General features: G+C 47.9%; 1 protein-coding gene across 1 annotated transcript; it reads right to left on the bottom strand.

Annotated features, from left to right (window-relative positions):
* Window positions 1–9080: 9080 nt before the first annotated feature.
* On the bottom strand, window positions 9081–18056 carry LOC104337135 (aldo-keto reductase family 1 member B1). Its single transcript, XM_075440745.1, has 10 exons — window positions 17932–18056; window positions 17413–17580; window positions 16196–16312; window positions 14848–14925; window positions 14084–14206; window positions 13491–13591; window positions 13230–13311; window positions 12629–12712; window positions 10458–10540; window positions 9081–9727 (listed from the first exon to the last, which is right to left on the bottom strand). The coding sequence occupies exons 1-10, from the start codon at window positions 17995–17997 to the stop codon at window positions 9685–9687; spliced, it is 945 nt and encodes a 314-aa protein (XP_075296860.1). The 5' UTR covers window positions 17998–18056; the 3' UTR covers window positions 9081–9684.
* Window positions 18057–20871: the final 2815 nt, after the last annotated feature.

Genomic DNA, 20871 nt, shown 5'->3' with positions numbered 1-20871 from the left:
TAGTTTTGGAGTGGTAAAACTCGTGGTTGTCTCACTCATCCTAGGGAAATTAGTCTTTAGTTCACATTTCTTGGAGATTTTCCTCCAGTGCTCACAATTGCTGCTTATCCTCCTTGGCCTGGTGATACAAGATGTAGTACAAGCGTGAATGTGTAGCTGTCTGTTTTCTCCTTAATCCCACAATTTGGCAGATAATTATTACAGCCCACATTTTGTTCTTTAGAACAATTTTACTGTGTGCTTACTTCAAAAAAGGAAAACCACCACAAGAAATCCCTGTAACTTCACTGACTGCAGGAGGAGAGTTACAGTAAGAAAGCTAGATAAATTGATAGGGAAAATATCAGACCAAGCTCTGAAGCATATGATGGCAGTATATGATAATCTTCAGTATTCTACATTGAAAGGGCATTCCTTGTGAGTTTTGCACCTGAAGGGAATAAAGGAATTAATTTCAGCCATCCTTTTTTTTTTTTTTTTTTGAAATTTTAATACATCAAGCTGTAGTGGGTGCTTAGAGGAGACGCCAAGGCAGGATCTGAACTCTGTAGTTGCAGAATGCATTTGTTCCATATTTGTTTTCCTGGATAGTGTGTGCCATTTGTACATTGGGAACACGCAAATCACTCTGTCAGTGACTCAGGCTCTCACCATTCTAGACTATGTTTAGATGCAAAATCTCTGTATATAGTGTTCCTAACTTAAGGGTTTGGAAAACACAAATACTGAATGCTACCACTTACATGCTCATTGTGTATGCTCTCCAGTTTCTATTAAAGCTGAAAATAGTTGCCATCTTCTCTTTCGTCAATTCAAAGTCAAACACCTACCAAGAGGAACAGCTGGAAATCAACTCTGAACAAATCTTGCAGCTGGGAGCCCTGGTCTTAGTCCTAGGTCTGCGCCTAGCAAAAAAATCCTCTTGCCTGAGGAGGACTTGGGAAGGGTGAGAAAGAATCACTGCTTGCTCTGTAAGAGGAAGACATGCCATCCTGGAACATGCCATGCACCTAGGTCACTCACAATCACTCACCTTGAAGTTCTCCACAATGCGCTATGGTGTGACAGACTTGGGAATCACAATCACATTTCTCTGGATCTGGAACCGAAGGAGAACTTGCAAGAACAGACCACTGAATCATTTCTCCTGCTCTGGAGGTAGCGCAGCCTGTTCCAAAAGCGTTTTTACCTAAGCTACACCCGCTTCTGCAGAGCTGCATTTCAAATCATTCCTGTCCCTGTGGCCTAGGCAGCACTTCCTGAAGAACAAAGAGGGAAGTGGTGGTGGCCCACACGGAATACCTCCTTTCCCATCCACTTTTGGGGCAATCCCCACCTAGACTTCTATCAAGGTTTTGTCCTCTGCAACAGGACCTGAGATGGGAAGACTGAAACATGACAGCATCTGAAGGCAGGTCAAGAAAGTGTTTCTTGTTGATGGTCAGAGCCCTTGCAAGCATGAATTGCAGGCCACATAGCAAACAAACCTGCATTGCTACTTAACACCACAGAAGAGCACCACAGGCACCACGGAATGAAGAGCCAGCCTGTCCTTTACTTTGTCATTCGCTGTCCCTTATGCTGTATTACAGGAAGGAGAACCCACTGTCTGGCACCTACGTAACTGTGCTGGGGTTTTGTTGTGCTTGGCTGCAATCTCTGTGATCTTGGCGTCATCCAGAAGGGAAGGGTCCTCTGGCTTAGCCTTACACAGAGGAATGATAGCAACAGATGTATTTAGATGAATGATTAATGGTGCAGTTACTATCTCAGTGCTTCAAGCATAATCCATGCCAGCTCCCTTGCAAAGCACAAACCAGTCTTACCATGGCCTGTCAGGAGAGCCAAGCGGGCTGTATGCTGTCACAGCAATCCCTTTGGACTGACAGTACTTGATCAGCTTTTCCTGGGTAAGGTATGGATGACATTCAACCTGCCAACACAAGAGTACAGAGATTGATAGCAATACTACTGCTGTAACTCACTCCAGGGATTATCTCCTAATGCACTTACAATTCAGTTTTCACCTTAGTTTTATACAGCACCTACTTTTATAGTAAGGCTTCTTGCATCTCTGGGTCTTTGCTCTGGGGAAAGAGCATTTCATAAGGCTCATCTTTGGGTTCTTTGCCCTGAGAAGGCATGTTCTGAGGTGCTTCTCCACGATTTCTGAGCAATAGTTTAACAGAAAGGGGCAGAGTGGCGACTCACAAAACACAGATAAACAAGTCACACCACTTGTGGAACAAAGCAAAACAAGCACGCTTAGTGTACTCCTCCATCATGCCTATAAAGGGAGAACAAGAACTGTTTTTCGAAGATTTGTTTTTTTGAAAAGCATAAGGACCTGTTTAGGTTCAAAGGACATTTAAGTTAGGTCTAGGGTGAGCCACATCTGCTGAATAATGTATTATGTACATGTACAGGTCTTCTGTGAGGGGAGCCTCAGTTTAAGTTGGTGGCACTAGGAAAGAACATCTCAGACATATGAGAACAGAGCTAGATCCCCACATCTCTGTATTGCTCTACACTTAGTGTCGTGCAGATGTCAGAGTATTATGCTACAACACTTTTACTCGAGGGCTTTGTTCCCATAAAACTAACCACAACAGCTGTGAAAGTATGCCAAACAGTTGATAAGCTCGAAAGCAACAGATAGGGTGGAGGCCTTAACCTGTCTGTAGCAGAAAGGAAAAGCTAAGACTAGAAATAGACTGAGACATCAGTTCCTTTGAAGTACATGAAGTGCGAAACTTGGAGGTCAGAAAGTCTCACCTTTTGAAATCCAAGGTCTGTGGAACAACACCAAGGCTCCTGCAGCAAAGGTCGGCTCAATCGGTGCTGTATTAAGGACTGAGTGATTAAAGACAGAAATGGAAAACAGAAGCATTTTCTTTTGCTTTGTGATTCTGTGACATGCAGAGGAAAGAATTTCTGTCAGGCAGCAAAGTACAGCCTTCCATGAGCCAGCAGTGTGCCCTGGCTGCCAAGAAGGCCAATGGGATCCTGGGATGCATCAAGAGGAGTGTGGCCAGCAGGTCGAGGGAGGTTCTCCTCCCCCTCTACGCTGCCCTAGTGAGGCCCCATCTGGAGTACTGTGTCCAGTTCTGGGCTCCCCAGTTCAAGAAAGATGAGGAGCTACTGGAGAGAGTCCAGCGGAGGGCTACGAGGATGAGGAGGGGACTGGAGCATCTGTCCTACGAGGAAAGGCTGAGGGAGCTGGGCTTGTTCAGGCTGAAGAAGAGAAGGCTGCGAGGGGACATAATAAATGTCTATAAATATCTGCAGGGTGGGTGTCAGGAGGATGGCGCCAGACTCTTTTCAGTGGTGCCCAGCGACAGGACAAGGGGCAATGGGCACAAACTGAAGCGTAGGGAGCTCCAGCTGAACATGAGGAAGAACTTCTTCACTCTGAGGGTGAAGGAGCACTGGAACAGGCTGCCCAGGGAGGTTGCGGAGTCTTCTTCTCTGGAGATATTCAAGACCCGCCTGGACGCGGTCCTGTGCAGCCTGCTGTAGGTGACGCTGCTTCGGCAGGGGGGTTGGACTGGGTGACCCACAGGGGTCCCTTCGAACCCCTACCATTCTGTGATTCTGTGATTTCTGTGTGTTTCTGTACCCTGAAAGGGCATGCAAGAGCTGCGCACAAAGAACTGGTGGCACACCTCGTTCAGACGAATCCAGCAATGTTTCTTTCCAGGCGTTGTACGGATCACTGTGTGATGTTGCAGTCATCGTAACGGTGGTGCAAATCTCTTTCTCAGAACTTGCTTGAAACGCACGAACTGTCTCCTAAAGCCGTGCCTTACTACCGGGTGATCCAGCATAATCTCACCCCGGCTCTGCAGCAGCAGGCAAGCTGAGCACCACGAGGCAGCACCACGAGGGCCATCGCTGCCACGGGGGATGGAGCTGGAAGGGGTCCGCGCTCCGCCAGGACCACCTCTCACAGACCGGAGAGGCCCAAGAGTCGCCTCTGCCCCGTGGGGGGCAAAAAGGACGGAGAGCATCCAGGCAGCCCCGGTGGGATGCCTCGGGCTGGGGAATGGCTCCGAGCCCTGCGGCTGGAGCAGCGTGCCCCTGGGGCACGGGGTGGCCCGGGCGCTCGCCGGGCTCCCATGGTGCCAGTGGCCTGTGTGAATGGGAGCTTTCAGCCTTCTGTTCCCCTGCGAAGGGGGGCTGAACGTAGCCTATGCTTGTGATAATGGGAGAGGAAAAGTGAACTGTTTTGTAGAAGAAAATTAGAAAAGAGTGATTTTAAAGAAGAATGTTATTTTTCTTGTTGGGACAAGTTTATTTTAATTTTTTTTTTTAAAGTTGTAGAAGAATAGTGAGTTTATAACGAGTGCCACGATGATTGCATTGCTCCTCTGTTTTCAGGGAGGTGTAGACCATATTTCAGAGTAAAATAGAGAAATATGGAAATAAATGGTAGGTGGTTTGTAGTTTCACGTTACAAACTGGCTTTGAAATTTTACAGATAAGAGTATGCGGTGCTGTTGAAGTGGTCACAGCACAGTGGAAAATAAAACAAAAAAATTACCTGCAGGATCCAGCAGATGATCCAGGATGTTGTGTTAAGGCCACTTGGGAAGCTTCGCTGCTTGCTCACGCTTGGAGAATTTATTCGGGTGCAAGCGTTAGTTGGGAATATATGGCGCATTTTTCTCTCAGTGCATTTCCCACAGCAGATGCCTGGCTGCTGTGTAGCTTTGTACTTTTTGCTCTGCTTACCTGAAGGCGGACAAGGTAATCGGTTGTCTCTTTAATCTTTCTCCTCTCTTGTGTCAGCACCATCAGCCATCCTCAGCAGGGTGCGACACTTCAGTTGTATCACAAAACACTTACATAACGCAGGGTTTGCATTCTACTTTTTTCTGGATTCCTTCTCTGTAAATGTGCTCTGAGTATGCTCAGGCTCTTGAGGTTTGGTGCAGTGGTCCCTGAAATCAATGGAATGATTGTGATTAGCCTGAGCCCGTTCCTTAGTTCTGCTGACAGTACTAAAAGCAAGTTGTTTGCAAGAGAGGCCTGCTGCCACCCCAGTCGAGGGGTTTTCACACTTCCTTTTTTCCTTCCTACTGTCCCTCCCTCAGTTCAGGGAAACAGACACTGGCTGTCTGCGGAGCTGCAGGAAAGCTCCCTGTGCCAGCCATGCCTCTGTGTCTGGTGGGCATTCCTGCTGCGCCCTGCTGATGGTGGGCGAGGGACCGGAGCTGAAGTTCACTGAGGTGCAGAGCTGGCGTGCAGAGTGAGTACTGTTGCGGAGGTGCATTGCATGGTGTTATCAGGGGTCAAAGAGAACAGTTTTCCATGCCTGACCTCTGTCTCGGTCTTAATTATTAGCAGAAGTTGAGTGCAGACTTGCCCGATAACGATTGTCTCCCTCCACAGAAGTCACCCTATTTTGAAACCTCAAAATGATCACCTGCTTGTTAGTAGGCTGTCCCCTTTGTGCTGATGACTGACAAATTTTATGCAATATGCACATCATGATTATTTTTTTCAAAATAACATGTTTAGCCGTGTCTGTGATTTGCTCTTTCAGGGTAGCCTGAAGACCAGTTGAAGTACCAGTTTGCCTCTGCTCTCCTTTGTGTTTCCTGGATGCTGGAGCTAGTGGTGGTGTGCTGACAGTTTATTAATATCAGCAGTGTTCTGCTTTGACTCCAGATGTTGTAGGTCTTGGTGTAGGAACTGCCAGAATGAAACAGATTTTGTACTGGAACGGTACCAAGGTGAACTGGTGCGATCAGAGTTGTGCTCTGTGAGTCTGTGGAAGCTTGCAAAACCTGGCTGTTTGGCCAGTAAGATGGGATCTCGTATGGGAAAGGACAGAAAACCCTGCAGTGTTTGTTCTCCTTCTTCAGAGCCTGTCTTTTTGGGGAGAGGTTTCAAAGTCTTGTGTTCCTCCAGCAAGGAGCTGGGTAGGGTGTGTGATGACATGTAATGAGACTTGGTGGAGAGCATGGCTGAGAAATGCAGTTTGTCCTTCCTCTCATTTTCTTCTGAGATCTTTGTGTTGCTTCCTGTGTGGCCTGTTCACATTCTCCTGTGAAGGTGGGCGCGTGGTTTTCCCCAGTGTTTGTTTGAATGAGAGATATCTTGGTCTTTTAACAGAGTGGAAGGTTTGCATTTTGCTTTGGTGTTTGTGTTGGTGTGAGACTTTTCCCAGATCATGCCAAGACACGGGAGCTGTCGCTTCTTTCTCTCCTGAAGGCATGGTTGGGCTGTCAGGTGATGGTAGGGCCTTTGGGAAAGAAGTACCACATGTGTCAGTGGATGACAGCTAGCTTGGGAAATATTGCAAACTCTGTGCTTGATAAAATGCCCAAGGGTTCCTTGCATGAGGTGAGGAATTACGTGTCTGAGGAAGGGTCTGATTTGATGTGCGTGCAAGGTTTTGCACTAAAGCTGGATGTACTACTAGTGCTGTAGTGCCTTTCAGGTTTGTTGCATTGACATTTGCATGTAATAATTCTAATTCACCAAAAATCATAGCTGAAAGATGAGCAGTGTTTGGCATCTGAGAAGACGACCCAAAATGATCAAGTGGGTAGGACCCAGTGGAAACCAGCTTTACCAGCAGGAAGGCTGCCTGGTTTGCTCCTAGCCTCAAACAACAGAGAAATTCCAGACTCCTCCGAGGGCTGGCTGCACTCTGATGCCTGCAGGGAAAAGCACCACATGGTTTTATTGGTGGGAATTGTCCCAGGAAGCGTTCGTGTCCATTAAGGGCATGTGACTGCAGCTGACTTCACCTCTGTTCACAGGAGATCTCTTGGCTGGGACTGAAGCTGAGAGGTTGGCCCTGAGGTGGCTGCTTACACCTACACTGTAGACATCTAAAGTCAGGTGAGATTAATTCCTCCTGAGAGAAGGCTGCATGTGACCTGGGAGTAAAGGACAAGTATGGCCAGTGCAGAGTGTTTCAAATATGGAAATATGTTTTTAAAAAAAACAAACCATCAACCCACAAACACACACAAAAAGAAAGGGGCAAGCACTGCCCCTTGTAAATTCTAATTTTTTTTTATTTGCCTATGATAAGTAATATTTAGCATTAAGATTTGTGCTCCAATACCTCTTCCATATTTTTTTTGCCTCATCTTGAGGTTGCATGTTATATTGTTTAGGAAGTTTTGGTTAGAAATACTTGAATCACCTCCATCTGAACAGCGTATTAGATATATTCTAGGGACTTGTGTGCGCATATATATTAGAATAACTTACATGATCTCAACATATCAGTGTACTGAGTAGAATATTTGCACACTGTGGTTTTTTTTCTCCTGTTGGAGCAAGTGAAAATAAGTACTAATAACACCTAAAGCTGTAAGGTGTCCAAGGTCTATTGTCCCATCTCTCTCATAACCTAACACTCAAGCCAAAAGGGCAAGGTTTGTTCACACCTCATTTGAAAACAAAAGCTTCTTTCTTTTTAGTCACATAAAAAGGCGAAGTTCTTTTTGCATTTGTCACAGGGCAAAGGAGCACCAGGCAACGTGACATGGCTAAGCTGAATTCACCAAGGGGACCAATGGAGGAACAGCCCATCAGGGAGAGCGTTACATATGCACAGAAAGGATCTTTGTATGTGAGCTCTGGATGTGACAGTTACAGGAGAACGATAGTGGGAAGTATTCACAAGGTGTAGTGTTATGTGACCCACATCTACTCCAGTGAGTCAAGAGTGGTCTCACCTGGGGCAAAAACACCACTTGATCAACTTGTCTAGGTGTCAGGCTCTGGGCAGTGGCTCAGCACTGACACATAACATTACACCTTATGTCCTCAACATTCTGGATGTCTGCATAGTGATGTTTTCCCTAGTCTCTTTTATTGTGGGTTTTTATGGCTAGATGTTAGCACAGGCTGGCAGTCAGATCAGTCCACACTATCCCCATACAGCTTTCCAGCACTTCCAGGTATTCTCCTGTCACTTTCACAGCCATAGCTTGTATGTACCAAGACTCCCCCTACAATTCTTGTTTGCACTGGCTGGTCAGCTATGGTTCATTATATCCAGATATTCTACTCCTGATCAAGGCATGATCTTGATGCTCCTGTGACATTCCACCTCTCAGCCTTTCATACATACACTCATAATTATGTGCTAATGATGTACAATGCAAGTAGCTCAAGCTTGCAGAAGTATATTCACCTGTTGCACACCAAATTGTAATAGAAGTTAGTATGGCATAAGCAGTAAGTCAGTCAGCATTGGGTCCTAATACTATTAACCTTCACAGAAGCAGTTTTTGATTAATCATCTTTTTCTCAAGGAAGTTTCCAGATGACTCAGTTGCTCAAGACACAACTCAAACTCCATCTGCTTTTGTCAGACCCTACATCTCCATCTGGTGTAGATGTTCTAGACCGGAGTACAGTAGCTGTACTGCAAATGCCCTGTGCCCACCAGCCCAAGGCACGTCACACTTACGGACCCCTGAAGTCTGTTCAACCACCTCCTAGCTCTCCTAGCACTGCCCAACAAGGCTCACCCGCATCCTCCACCATGAGGGACAGACTTTGTCAGGGGAAAGCTTTACTTACACATTAGTTACAGTAGGCAGAGACCTGTCCCGGTTACCATGCCTGTGAGTCAGCACAGCACAGCACAGCACAGAGAAAGCATAACACTTGCTCCAGTGTCAGGCTCTGGGCCGCAGCTCAGTATTAACGCTTAACAGATCCACCTGGCACCTCTGCTTCTACGCGGTATCAGACACCTGCTTAATGCAGTCTCCCCAGTCTCTCTGGGATTTTATAGCCAGATGTCAGCACAGGCTACCAGGTGCTACCACTGTAGAGCTCTCCAGCAGTTTCAGGTGTTGGTCTCCTGTTGCTTGGTGATCCACAGTCCATACTAAGGCTTGTCATACTCAACTATTCTTGTCAGCATTGCTCTGTCAACCAAAGCTTTTCATACCAAGTTATTCAACATTTGATCAAGACAAGATCTTAACGCTCCTGTGACATCATTTAAAATGGAATATGGATGATAGTTGCCAATGAAATTGTTGATACAAGTGGCTTCGTCTGTCATGTTTTTCACATTAGAACTTCCAAACCAGCAGTAATCTAAACATTTTTTATTTTGGATAGGAACAAAACTGAACACTAATCTCTTCCAGTTTCAGCCTGTAAGAGCATATGACTGAAATAAGGCCCAGTATGAGTTAGTATGCATCTGCAGGTCTGAACATTTCTCCCATTTATTCTTCTTTCCATGAAAGCTTTGGGCTGCACTCTAGAAGTGAATTATTGTCTTTTATCTTCAGGCAATGATTATGTAGTTCATTCTTTCAGGGTGGATGATCTGTGCTCACATACCCTTACCCCACAGCCTTAAGTGGTGTTGATGCAAGACAGAAGATTAAAAAAAAAAAAAAAATCAGTTACTAGCTCATTCTTCATGTTTTCTGCTTTGCTATTTCAGCCATGCAGAGACATTCATCTAATGATTAGAGAATTATTATAGCCTATATTTTGTTCTTTAGTACAATTTTACTATTTCCTTCCACCACAGAAGAAAAACCCAAAGTAAGTCACTGAATACACACAGCATGCCTTTGCTGGCAGGAGAGATACAGTGTGCAAGCTACTCAGTGGACAACTCTAGGCAACAGTGGAAGCTCATTAGACCCCAGAGGCCTGCAGGAGGGCAGGATAAAACTATCTTCAGTATTCTGCATTGAAAGGGTACTCCTTGTGATTTTTGCACCTGGAGGAAATCAAAGAGGAGAAAGGTTACTCTCAAGGCTGAAATAAATGCTCTGTAGAACTACACTGGCTGTACAGAGGAGCCTTCAAGGGAGGCTCTGAATTGTGTAACTGCAGAATGAATTTAAGAGACTTAGTGTACAAATAGCATACATGAGCAACAAATTCTTTTCCTATTATTCAGGCACCAAACAGTGGTGGGACCAAGTTACCTTCTAGATAGAGAGTTAACGTTCACACTGCTTAAAGAGAAAACGGCAGTTTCTGGTGGCCTTTCAGCCAAGACTGCACGTCTTGCTATAGGCTTCCAAGGTGCACATCTGCAAGCAGTCGTTCTTTGCACTGCTTCAGATGGTCATTCTCTCCCCCAACCACCTGTGTTAGAGCTGACATCAGTTTATAATAACTTACAGAACAAAAATTACTGTAAGTTTAAAACTGCCTAATGCTCATTTCTCCAATATGGACATAGTCAAAGTTATCAACCAGAACCCTCCTTTTGGAATTCCAGGCACACACAGTTTCCTGGAGAAAGGATTCACAATAAATACATAGCATGACTTACACTAATCCCTTAGTCAATAAAGTGAAAAAGTAACTCCACCAAGATGTTAAATAACAGATGCTTCATCCCTCAAATGATTTCAGATTTCAAAATATACCCAATTTGAACAGCTATACCAGTACCTGTGAGATAGAATAAAGAAGAAAGAAAACAAGCTGTCACTTACATGATCATTTCACAGATCCTCCAGTTCCTGTTTAAGCTGAGAAGGGCTGCCATCTCCTCTTTAGTCAATTCAAAGTCAAACACCTAAAAAGAAACAGCTGGAAATCACTTCTTTGAACAAATCAAATCAGAAGCAGATTCATAAGATTAAGGAACAAGTTCACATCAGAAAGGCTTCTGGTTAGAAATTATGTCTTCATGAGACCGGGAAAGGAAAAAGAAGTCTCTTTGGATTTTCAAGACTCCACTGACAGAGGGAAGAAACAAAAGAGATTGCCAGCTGCAGTTACATGTGCCAGGTGTTCCAAGATGTCTGGTGAGCACCTAGTGTTGCAGAATGCCTCTATTTGTGGAAGATGCATTTCTCTCCCATTCCTAAGAAACATCTGGGAAGACTTTCATATTTCAAAAAAATCCAGCTATGTTAAATCTGAAATCTTGATGTCCAATATCAAGAAAAAACCCCTGACTTAACAGTCAGAGGAGCAACGTCATTTATTGACACTGGGACTTAACATGGCTTACTCTCTATTTTGAGAAATGTTACTGCCCTTGGGCTCCAAGCCCTGCCCACGCTTTCATCCACAACTCACAGAACAGGAGACATTATGTAAGGTTATCAGCATAGTATTTCCAAGAGCTCTATATTTTATCCAGCTGTAGTTTTCACTGTAGCTCTAGCTTCCAGACAGAGAAAAAGACCACTCCTCTTGCCTGAGGAGGATTTGGGAAGGGTGAGAAAGGAGACCCACTCACTCAAAGAATAACCCACTCACTTGTTGGAAAAGACCTCTAAGATCATCAAGTCACACCACCAACCCAACACCACCATGCCTACTAAACCATATCCTGAAGTGCCACATCTACATGTGTTTTGAACACCTCCAGGGATGATGACTCAGCCACCTCCCTGGGCCGCCTGTTCCAATGTCTGACCACTTTTTCAGTAAAGAAATTCTTCCTAATATCCAATCTAAATCTAGTATCCAATCCAATCCTCCCCTGATGCAACTTGAAGCCATTGCCTCTGGTTTCTATCGATGGCTACTTGGGAGACCAACACCTGCTTCACTACAACCTCCTTTCAGGTAGCTGTAGAGAGCAAGAAGGTCTCCCCTCAGCCTCCTCTTCTCCAAACTAAACAGCCCCAGCTCCCTCATTCGCTCCTCATAAGACTTGTTCTTTAGACTCCTCACCAGCCTCATTGCTCTTCTCTGGACACACTCAAGCACCTCAATGTCCTTCTTGTAGTGAGGGGCCCAAAACCAAACACAGTACTTGAGATGCGGCCTCACCAGTGCCAAGTACAGGGGCACGATCACCTCCCTACTCCTGCTGGCCACACCATTCCTGATACAAGCCAGGATGCCTTGGCCACCTGGGCACACTGCTGGCTCATGTTCAGCCACCTGTCGACCAGCACCCCAAGATCCTTTTCCACTGGAAATCTTCCCAGCCACTCCTCCCCAAGCCTGTAGCGTTGTGTGGGGTTGTTGTGACCCAAGTGCAGGACCTGGCACTTGGCCTTGTTAAACCTCATACAGCTGGCCTCAGCCCATCGATCCAGTCTGTCCAGATCCCTCTGCAGAGCCTTCCTACCCTCAAGCCGATTGACACTCCCACCCAACTTGGGTGTCATCTGCAAACTTACTGAGGGAGCACTCAATCCCCTCATCTAGATCATTGATAAAGATGTTAAACAAGACTGGACCCAAAACTGAGCCCTGGCAGACACCACTCATGACCAGCCACCAACCAGATGTAACTTCATTCACCATCACTCTCTGCACTCGGCCATTCAGCCAGTTATCCAGCAGAGTACACCCATCCAAACCTTGGGCAGCTAGTTTCTCCAGGAGAATGCTGTGGGGAACAGTGTTAAAGGCCTTACTAGAGTCCAGGTAGACAATATCCACAGCCTTTCCCTCATCCACTAGACGGGTTGCCTGGTCATAGAATGGGATCAAGTTGGTCGAGCAGGACCTGCCTTTTCATGGACCCATGCTGGCTGGGCCCGATCCCCTGGTTGTCCTTCACATGCCCAGTGAGTGCACTCAGGATGAATCACTCCATGATCTTGCCTGGCACCGAGGTCAGGCTGACAGGCCTGTAGTTCCCAGGATCCTCCTTCCAGCGCTTCTTTAGATGGGTGTTACGTTGTCAATCACTCACCTTGAAGTTCTCCACAATGCGCTGTGGTGTGACAGACTTGGGAATCGCAATCACATTTCTCTGGATCTGGAAGCGAAGGAGAACCTGCAAGAACAGACCACTGAATCATTTCTCCTGCTCTGGAGGAAGCACAGCCTGTTCCAACAGGGGTTTTCCTTAAGCTACACCTGCTTCTGCAGAGCTGCATTTCAAATCATTCCTGTCCCCATGGCCTAGGCAGCACTTCCTGAAGAACAAAGAGGGAAGTGGTGGAGGCCCACATGGAATACCTCCTTTCCCATCCACTTTTGGGACAATCACATCTTTTCGTTCCCACCTGGACTTCTAACAGTCTATACAAGGCTTTCATTCTCTGCAAGAGGACTTGAGAAGGAAAGTGACCTCTGAAAACAGGTCAAGAATGTTCTTCAGATTGAGGGCCAAAGAGCTTCTTCAAGTACATATTGCAGGCCACATAGTAGACAACCTGCATTGCTACTCAACAGCAAAGAGCACCACAGTTTGCAGGGAACACCAACAGAGGCTGTACTCTCTCTTCAGACATAGTTTCCTTAAAGGCGGTGTTACTGGAAGCAGAACCCACTGTCCGGCACCTACGTACCTGTGCTGGGGTTTTGCTGTGCTTGGCTGCAATCTCTTTGATCTTGGGGTCATCCAGAAGGCAAGGCTCCTCTGGCTTAGTCCTACAGAGACAAAAAAGGAAGAAATGGCAAAGAATTTCCAGGGAAAGATTCTACCTAGTATGAATATGTTTTTTTAAAAAACAATAAATATGTGTAAGTGTGCACGTACCTGCACCATTACTCATTCAATTAATCTGAATGCTTCAAACTTAAACCACACAAACCCACTTGGAAATTACCTGTCAGGGCGCCCAAGGGGACAATATGCTGTCACAGTGATCCCTTTGGATTGGCAATAATTGATAAGCTTTTCCTGGGACAGGTATGGATGAGACTCGATCTGCCAACATAGGAGCAGAGACTGTAGAACTACTATAGTGTTTTCCTCCTCCAGAAATTTTTTTCCTGAATCTTAATTTCTTAATTACAGGCTGCCTTCATCCTACCCTGTCCGTGATCTGTGTGACAATGCAAGACTATAATTTTATACAGCACCAGATTTTACATTGAGTCCTTATGTGCTTTGGGGATTTTGTTCTGAGAGGCTTTATAAGTTATTGATTAGTCAGAATGATAGCTCATGTCTGGATTCTTTATGCCTCCAGAAGAATGCTTCACAGGGAAATACTTCAGCATTTGTAAACACAGGTTCAACAAGGTGAGACAAAAGGAAATATTCTGGTCCTTTTTGTACGAAGAAATATCCCTAGAGCGGAATTTAGAGTACATGTTCTGTCTGCTTTGTTCTCCCTTTTTCCATCTCCTCATTCAACTGTAATCAGATATTTATAATTCCTGAAGGCTATTCACCTGCAGTCACTTAGCAGCTTACCTGGTTATTTGCAGGCTTGTGCTTGAGTCCTGGTTTGTTCAGGATTCTTTCAATCTGCTCACGGTTAAAGTTGGAGATTCCAATGGCTTTCACCAGACCAGTATCCACCAGTTCTTCCATGGCCTAAGAGGAGCAAAGTCAGCACCCAGTGTACAAGACATGACTTGAATATATTCATCCTGATGTGGCTTGTTTCCCTTCATGGGAAGCATAAAATAACTGTCTGGACTTGCCAGGTTTTTGATTCTCAAGCGGAAAAGTGGGTAGTATCTGTACCACGTCTTCTATCACACCAAAGCCCAAAGTCATTGTTGACACTGTGAAATTCACCGAGTTACACAAGGAAAATATGACTAGACTAACCCTGTGGTCACAGCACTGGAGGGCTACGCCCTAGGAGGATGGCAGGATCACAACCTAAGTGTCTATTTCTGCAAAATCTGTCTGAGCAGTTCAAGAACTGCATGAGAACTGTGGTGAAGAAAAATTGCACAGTTATGGTCAAGTAAATAATTTTTTCTAACCTCAGTCTGGTCTACAGCTCCACTGAACGTGACTGTGCAGCTCAGTGACTTGAGATGCTAATCCACAGTGAACAGGAATGATAGCTTGACAAAGCATGCACATTTTTAAAAGCTACCACATACTTTTCTGAATTCTTTCCAACCAATTCAGCATACATGCATCAGCCATTCTGTGACTGCTGAAGCTAACAACACTGCTGAGGACAGAACACACAATTCTCCCACTGTGGCTAAACTTACCTCCCACGTCTGCAGAATATCTGTGTTGCTGGGTACTGACATGCCTTTGTCATCTGCGGGAAACAGCTCCTTTCCTGCCTGTCAACGACAAAGAAAATGCTTGAAAATCTGTTGAGAAGTTCACTTACTACCATGAGAGCTCACAACCATGATGCCTGCACTAGAAGTTTAAGCTAAGGACACCAATTCTTGTCTACATTCATGTCATTCCTTCCTGAGGAGCAGGAAGAATTGAAGACATTTTTGCCAGTAACCATTCCCACAAAGACAGGTGTTTTTCTGCTGGACCCCGCAAAGAGATGACGTGCCCAAACACCTACAGGGAAACAAACCACTCGGAACTATAACCTCCGGTCTCAAACATGTTCACTTCATCTAGAGTTCTTCCTAAGTGAGCATGAAAGAACAATTCCGTTCTTTTCCCAGAGGGGCATCAGGGGACACGGGTACTGGGAACACGTAGCTTTGGTCTATACAGCACCAGATCTGCTGAAAAGAGGTATTATGTGCAGTGACAGTTCTTCTACGTCAAAGCTCAGTGCAAAGCCACCAATACAGGAAAATTAGAAGAGCCTTTGTGTACAAGTTATGAAAAGACACCAAGACTGAATTGTGTTTAACTGCTGTTTGCTACTGTCACCATGAGACAGTTTCATTTTCATGGCATTGTTAACAATGCTAAAATAGAGATGAGCATCTCAAAAGCAGCAGGCAGGATGGAGACTGATTAGACTGCAGCAGGAAGGAAAGGCTAAGACTAGAAATAGTCAACCTGAGACATCAGTACCTTCACTAATCTGTGAAAGAGTTTAGGCCCCCAAGAAGATTCACCTTTTGAATTCCTGTCTCAGTGGAACAACACTAAGACTCCTACAGACAAGGTGAGCTCAACCTGTACTGTATTAAGGACTTGGTGATTAAAGACAGAAATGGAAAACAGAAATATTTTCTCTTGCTCTGTGATTCTGTAACACACAGGAAAATTTCTGACAGGTAGCAAAGTGCAGCCCTCCTTCCCACAAGGGGCAACTTTGAGATGAGCATACACTGATTCTTAGGGGAAAGAGAGAGCAGCCCGTCTTCTGCTTGCAGCTGGGAGACCTGCCCTTAGTTTTCAGATCATCATTCCTCGGACCAAAGGGGTATGCAAGCAGCAGTCTCAGGGGCAGAGATCAAAAGCCTGGCTCGTGTGGCCAGAGTTAAGCTAAGCACCAGAGCAGTGCTGGTACGTGCAGCGGACATGTGATTGTCTTTCTCAGCCAGAGCAATTGCTGGGCTGTAAAGCCATATGGCTCCCCAAAGGCAGCAGTCACAAGAAACACAGCCAAGGGCATTGCCAGTACCGTACCTTGAACCCAAAAGGCCAGTGCATGAGGTAGAGATCCAGGTAATCCAGTTTCAGGTCAGCAAGAGTCTTCTGGCAGGCTCGCTTCACCAGAGGTTTGTCATGAAACGTGCACCATAGCTAGAGAAGAACAAGAAGACACACCATGACCGCCTGGGTTAAAGCTGTCGGGTGCTCTCCTGCACGGTACAGAAATGCTCCATCTTCTTTGGAAGGCGACATGGAATTAGGCCATAGTAGTGCTCCTCAGATGGGGATCGCTCTGTGATGGGACTGGCCCGTGGTGCTGAAGGCAGCATGTGCAGTGACAGCACAGGTATCTGAGCAGGATCATAACAGACAAGGTCCTCTGGTTCCATTACTTAAAACATCACTTGTGCTACCCCTTTTACATAGGGTCTGCTTTTGCGAGAGGTGGCTTTTAAATGAAGACATCCATCTGTCATTCCTGGCCATGCATAAGACACCTACATTGAACGTAGCAGGCAAAGCCAAGAAAACGTAAGACAAGCCACAAAGAAGTGGTTGGCACCAACCTCTACCATGGTAAGCAGGAACTTCAGAATCCGGCTACAGCCCATTTTTCATAATAAGCAAAAAAAAGAGAACCCACCAACCACACCTTCCATGGGACACGTGCTGAGCAGATTACACTGTCCCAAGGTGCCCAGAGCCTCACCTTCCTCACACGGCAGAGACACCCCTTGGGCAGGGCTGCGAGCCCGGCTGCTGCAACAAGCACCGAGCTGTTCCACGGGCACCAGCCACTGCCGGGCTCATCTCCTCTGCTGTGCTCTGGCAGCCCACGAGGTGCCGTTCCCAGACTGGTTCTGCCTCTGTAGCAGTGCTTTACGCTGAGTGGTCTCAGACCTCCTTACTTGGGGCTACCTGGCCCACTCCACCTTTTTCCACATCCATTGGCCTGCAGGTATGAGATGCAGGGCTGGGTTCCTCCTCATCCATCCCCCAGCACTTCTGGGTCTCCTCAGCAGAGTGCCAGACCCCGGCAGGGTGCAGACACAGCGAATCCTTCCTAACTCTCCCCGCAGCAGGGGGTGAAGGGGCAGGCTTGGATCAGGAGTGACCTGAACGATGTTGTGAATTGATTTATCCTACGGCATGAAGTTTCCCTCCGGTACTTCAGCTTCCTACCATGAAGCTACTACAGGCAAAGCATTCCCCCACCCCTGCTCCAGGGTGGAAGCTCGCCAGACCCTCACCTTACTGACGACGAAGAGGTCCTCTCGTCTCACGACGCCTTCCTCGATTTTCTGCCGGATCCCCTGCCCAACTTCGCTCTCGTTCTGGTACACATAGGCGCAGTCGAAGTGCCGGTACCCGGCGTCGATGGCGGCCATCACCGCAGCTCCCACCCGACCTGGGGGGGACTGAGGGGAGCGGGGCGTGACGCGAGTCCACTCGGGGTTCTCGCCCGCCGCCCCGCCGGTAGCGAGGGGGTACGCGAGAACGCACAGCGGCCCTCACGGGAGCTTCTCCGCAAGGCGGCTGGGGGTCCGCACCCGCCCCGGGCCCCGGCCCCGCCGCCCCCCTCCCGGGCAGGGCTGGGCCGAGGCCCCGGCCCCAGCGCCGCTCCCCGGAGCCGGGCCGAGGCCTCCTCGCTCCCCCGCGCCGCCCCTCGGGGCAGAGGGCGACCCTCGGTGCCGGGCGGGGAGCCCCGGCCGGGCTGGCGGTGCCCGCCCCGGGCCGCCCGGCAGGACGGGTCTCCGCAGCCCCGTTACCTTCCACGTGCCCAGCCCCAGGAGCGGCGCCTGGCCCGCCGCGCCCAGCCGCACGCAGGCCGCCATGGCCCCGCTCGGGAACACGCCGCCCGCCCCACGCTCTCACAGCGGTTGGCAGCGCCCGGCCTCCCCCTCCTTAAGCAGCCAATCGCCGCTCAAGTCCTGCCCCGAGGGCAGCACCGCCCACCCAGCAGCAAAGAGGGGCAACCAATGGGGGGCGCGCCCGGTTGCCATGGTGAGGCACCGGGAGGAACTACCTGCGTGCGCGGGGGGGGGGGGGTGTCCGGGGCCGCCGCAGCGCCCCCTCCCGCCCGCCCCGAGCAGTGCTCAAACATGGCGGAGGTGATGACCTGGGCCCCTATCCGGCCCGCGTGTGCACAGCAGCGGCCTGTCCCGGTGCCGCGGGTTGTTCCTGCCTGTCCCGCTCCGGGTATGCGCTGAGGCGTTGCAGCACCCTGCTGCGGTTCACCCCGTCCGTTGCGGGACGGAGAGCCCGTGCCGTTCGGTGACGCTTTGGCCTGCGGTTCGTCGCTGGCGAAGCCAGGGAGGTCTCATGAAAAATGAGTGGGAGCCTGCGGGTAGGGTGCGAGACGGGGGCCTCTCGGCTGTGGGAGCGGCTCCCCCGCTGCGGCCTGCGAGCCGTAGGCCCGGGAAGGGCAGCGTGTCCCCACCACAGGGATGGCGGCCTGGGTGGCCTCCCCTGGCCAGAGCCTTCTGACGCCGCGTGCTGATGGAGCTGGACGGCTGGAGAGACCTGGGGGCGAGCGTGCAGAGGAAGCAGCGGTTCCCTGCCACCCACCCGCACGCCAAGGGGACGGCACCGACGCTTCACAGGCTGGGAAGGGAGGCACGGGGGGAACCGGGAAGCTCTCACAGGGCGCGTGTGGCAAAGAGGAGAGGCAAAAGTAGGTCCCTCGTTTTTTTCCCTGGTCTTAGCAGCACCATCCCTCCGGCAACATTCCACTTGCCTGTTTTTCCTTTTCACTTCTTGCTTTATTAGTACAGGCAACAGGCGTATCTCTGTGACGTGTTTTTTAGCGGCCAGGGCATTCATAAAGCAGAGTTTCAAAATGCGGAGAGAGAAACCTAAGCGAGGACGAGAAAAGGTGTCCTGCAGCTATCTGATCATCACGGACGTCACATGTAATTAGGGCCATAGACTAATGCATCCTTTTGCACAAAAGCAGAGCGCGAACCAGGTAACGGATGGGCGGGTGTATTTTAATGTTTGCACACACGGGGGCAGAGCTAAACGTGTGCGACTGCTGCTTTTGAATTTTTTCGATCATCTCTCAGCAGATTGAATTGCATTCCTTAGATTTTGTAATAATAAGAAGGTGGAAATCTCTCCTCCTCTGTCTCTTTTCCTAAAAAGGTTAATGAGAGAAAAAATGAAGGTGTCTTACATTTGTAGTAAATAAATAGGCATGAAAATTTTCTGGTAGGAACTCAAGAGGCACAATCTGAGTTTTGAAGAGGAAATTAGCAATTATCACTAACATACTGACTTTCGGAATTGTCAGATCCTTAAATTAAAGGCACAGGAAAGAATTTCCTTCTCCCTGCTGTCTTTTGCCCTGAAACGTATGAGACTGCTTTTCCTGCCTCAACTCCCCACTCTCTCTCAAAGATGTTTGAAAACTTGCACTTGTAAGCATTGTTATGCATGGGGAGGGGAGGAAATCAAGTCTGTTTTCTCCCTCCTGTTAACCAGGCACTTACTTACAACATGTTGTATATCCCAAGGAAAACAGAAAGACTGTCTAAAATTTCAAATGGTTGGGTTTATTATGACCGGTAGCACTCTGATGTGCTCAGTGTCTCCAGCTTGTTTTTGACTGCAGCAGTCAGTGGGGGCTGTAGGCTGTCTGCAGCTCATAGGAAGCCACGTGTGCTGGGCAGGGCTGGGTTGTTAACCACACGTTTGCGGCCGGAGGCTGCTTCCACTGGGAGATCTGCCATTGATTCAGCAGCATCGGAGCAAGCCTTTCGTTCAAATGTCTGCCAACAGCATCAAGCTCTCTCTTTGTTCAGCCAGTCTAAAACCAAACTCTGTCTAACCTATTTTGTATATTGGCCCTGATGTCCTCAGAGCAGCTGGTTTTCCAGTGCTTCATCACGAGAGACCTCCTCTGTTTCCCCCCTGCAGCTCACAACAGCAGCTGTGGTGGTGGCTCGGGCACAGCAGGGGAGTGGAAATTCCTCAGGATCTGCATCCCAGCCTTGGCCTGAGCTTGCTGGCATCTGGGGATAGGAACCAAGAACAGCAGGAAGAATAATAACTGACCTTTTCCCAAGCACTTTCCCCACTCCGTAGTGCAAACAGGTAGGCTCAAGCTGATGGAACAGGAGCTGGGATATTCTGCCAGGCTAAGAAAACATTGCTGCTAAAAATGGATTGTGGCCTTTTTTATACTTTTGCTCAGTCACTGTGCGTCACCCTCTGGAGAGAGACAGACTTCCCAGAAGGAGCAGTCACATTCTGACATTTCCACAGAACTGGACACTCAAGAAATCTGAAATAATGTGTTTTCGTTTCTGGGGAAATCCCAGCCAGTCTGGCTCTGAGGCTGTAGTAACTATTCCTGTTGGAAAGAGTTCCTCTCTTTAGAGGTCCTCTCTAAAGAGAGAAAAAAAAAAAAGAGGGGAAAGTCGATGGAACATCAGCTTGAAGCTACTCTGAAGAGGAACCTTTTAACTTAGGAGGAAGCTACAGTTTTGAGAGCTACATCAAATGGAGTGGTCTGGTGATAAAGAGAAGTGTAACTTGCCAACAAGTGGATACCTGAGGGTAAATAAGACAGAAAAAGATAGTTAATAAAACTGTCAGGCAGCAGGGAGCAGACCCCTGGAGGCAGTGGAGGAGGTGTTGACAGCAGACAAGGGCAAAACACGGCATGTTCATGATATTCCTAAAGCATAATGTGGTTACATTTTCTT

The sequence above is a fragment of the Opisthocomus hoazin genome, chromosome 1 (assembly GCF_030867145.1).
Source record: "Opisthocomus hoazin isolate bOpiHoa1 chromosome 1, bOpiHoa1.hap1, whole genome shotgun sequence".
Lineage (NCBI taxonomy): Eukaryota > Metazoa > Chordata > Aves > Opisthocomiformes > Opisthocomidae > Opisthocomus > Opisthocomus hoazin.
Note: the sequence above shows the minus strand (reverse complement) of the source record. Positions and strands in the feature narration are given on the sequence as shown.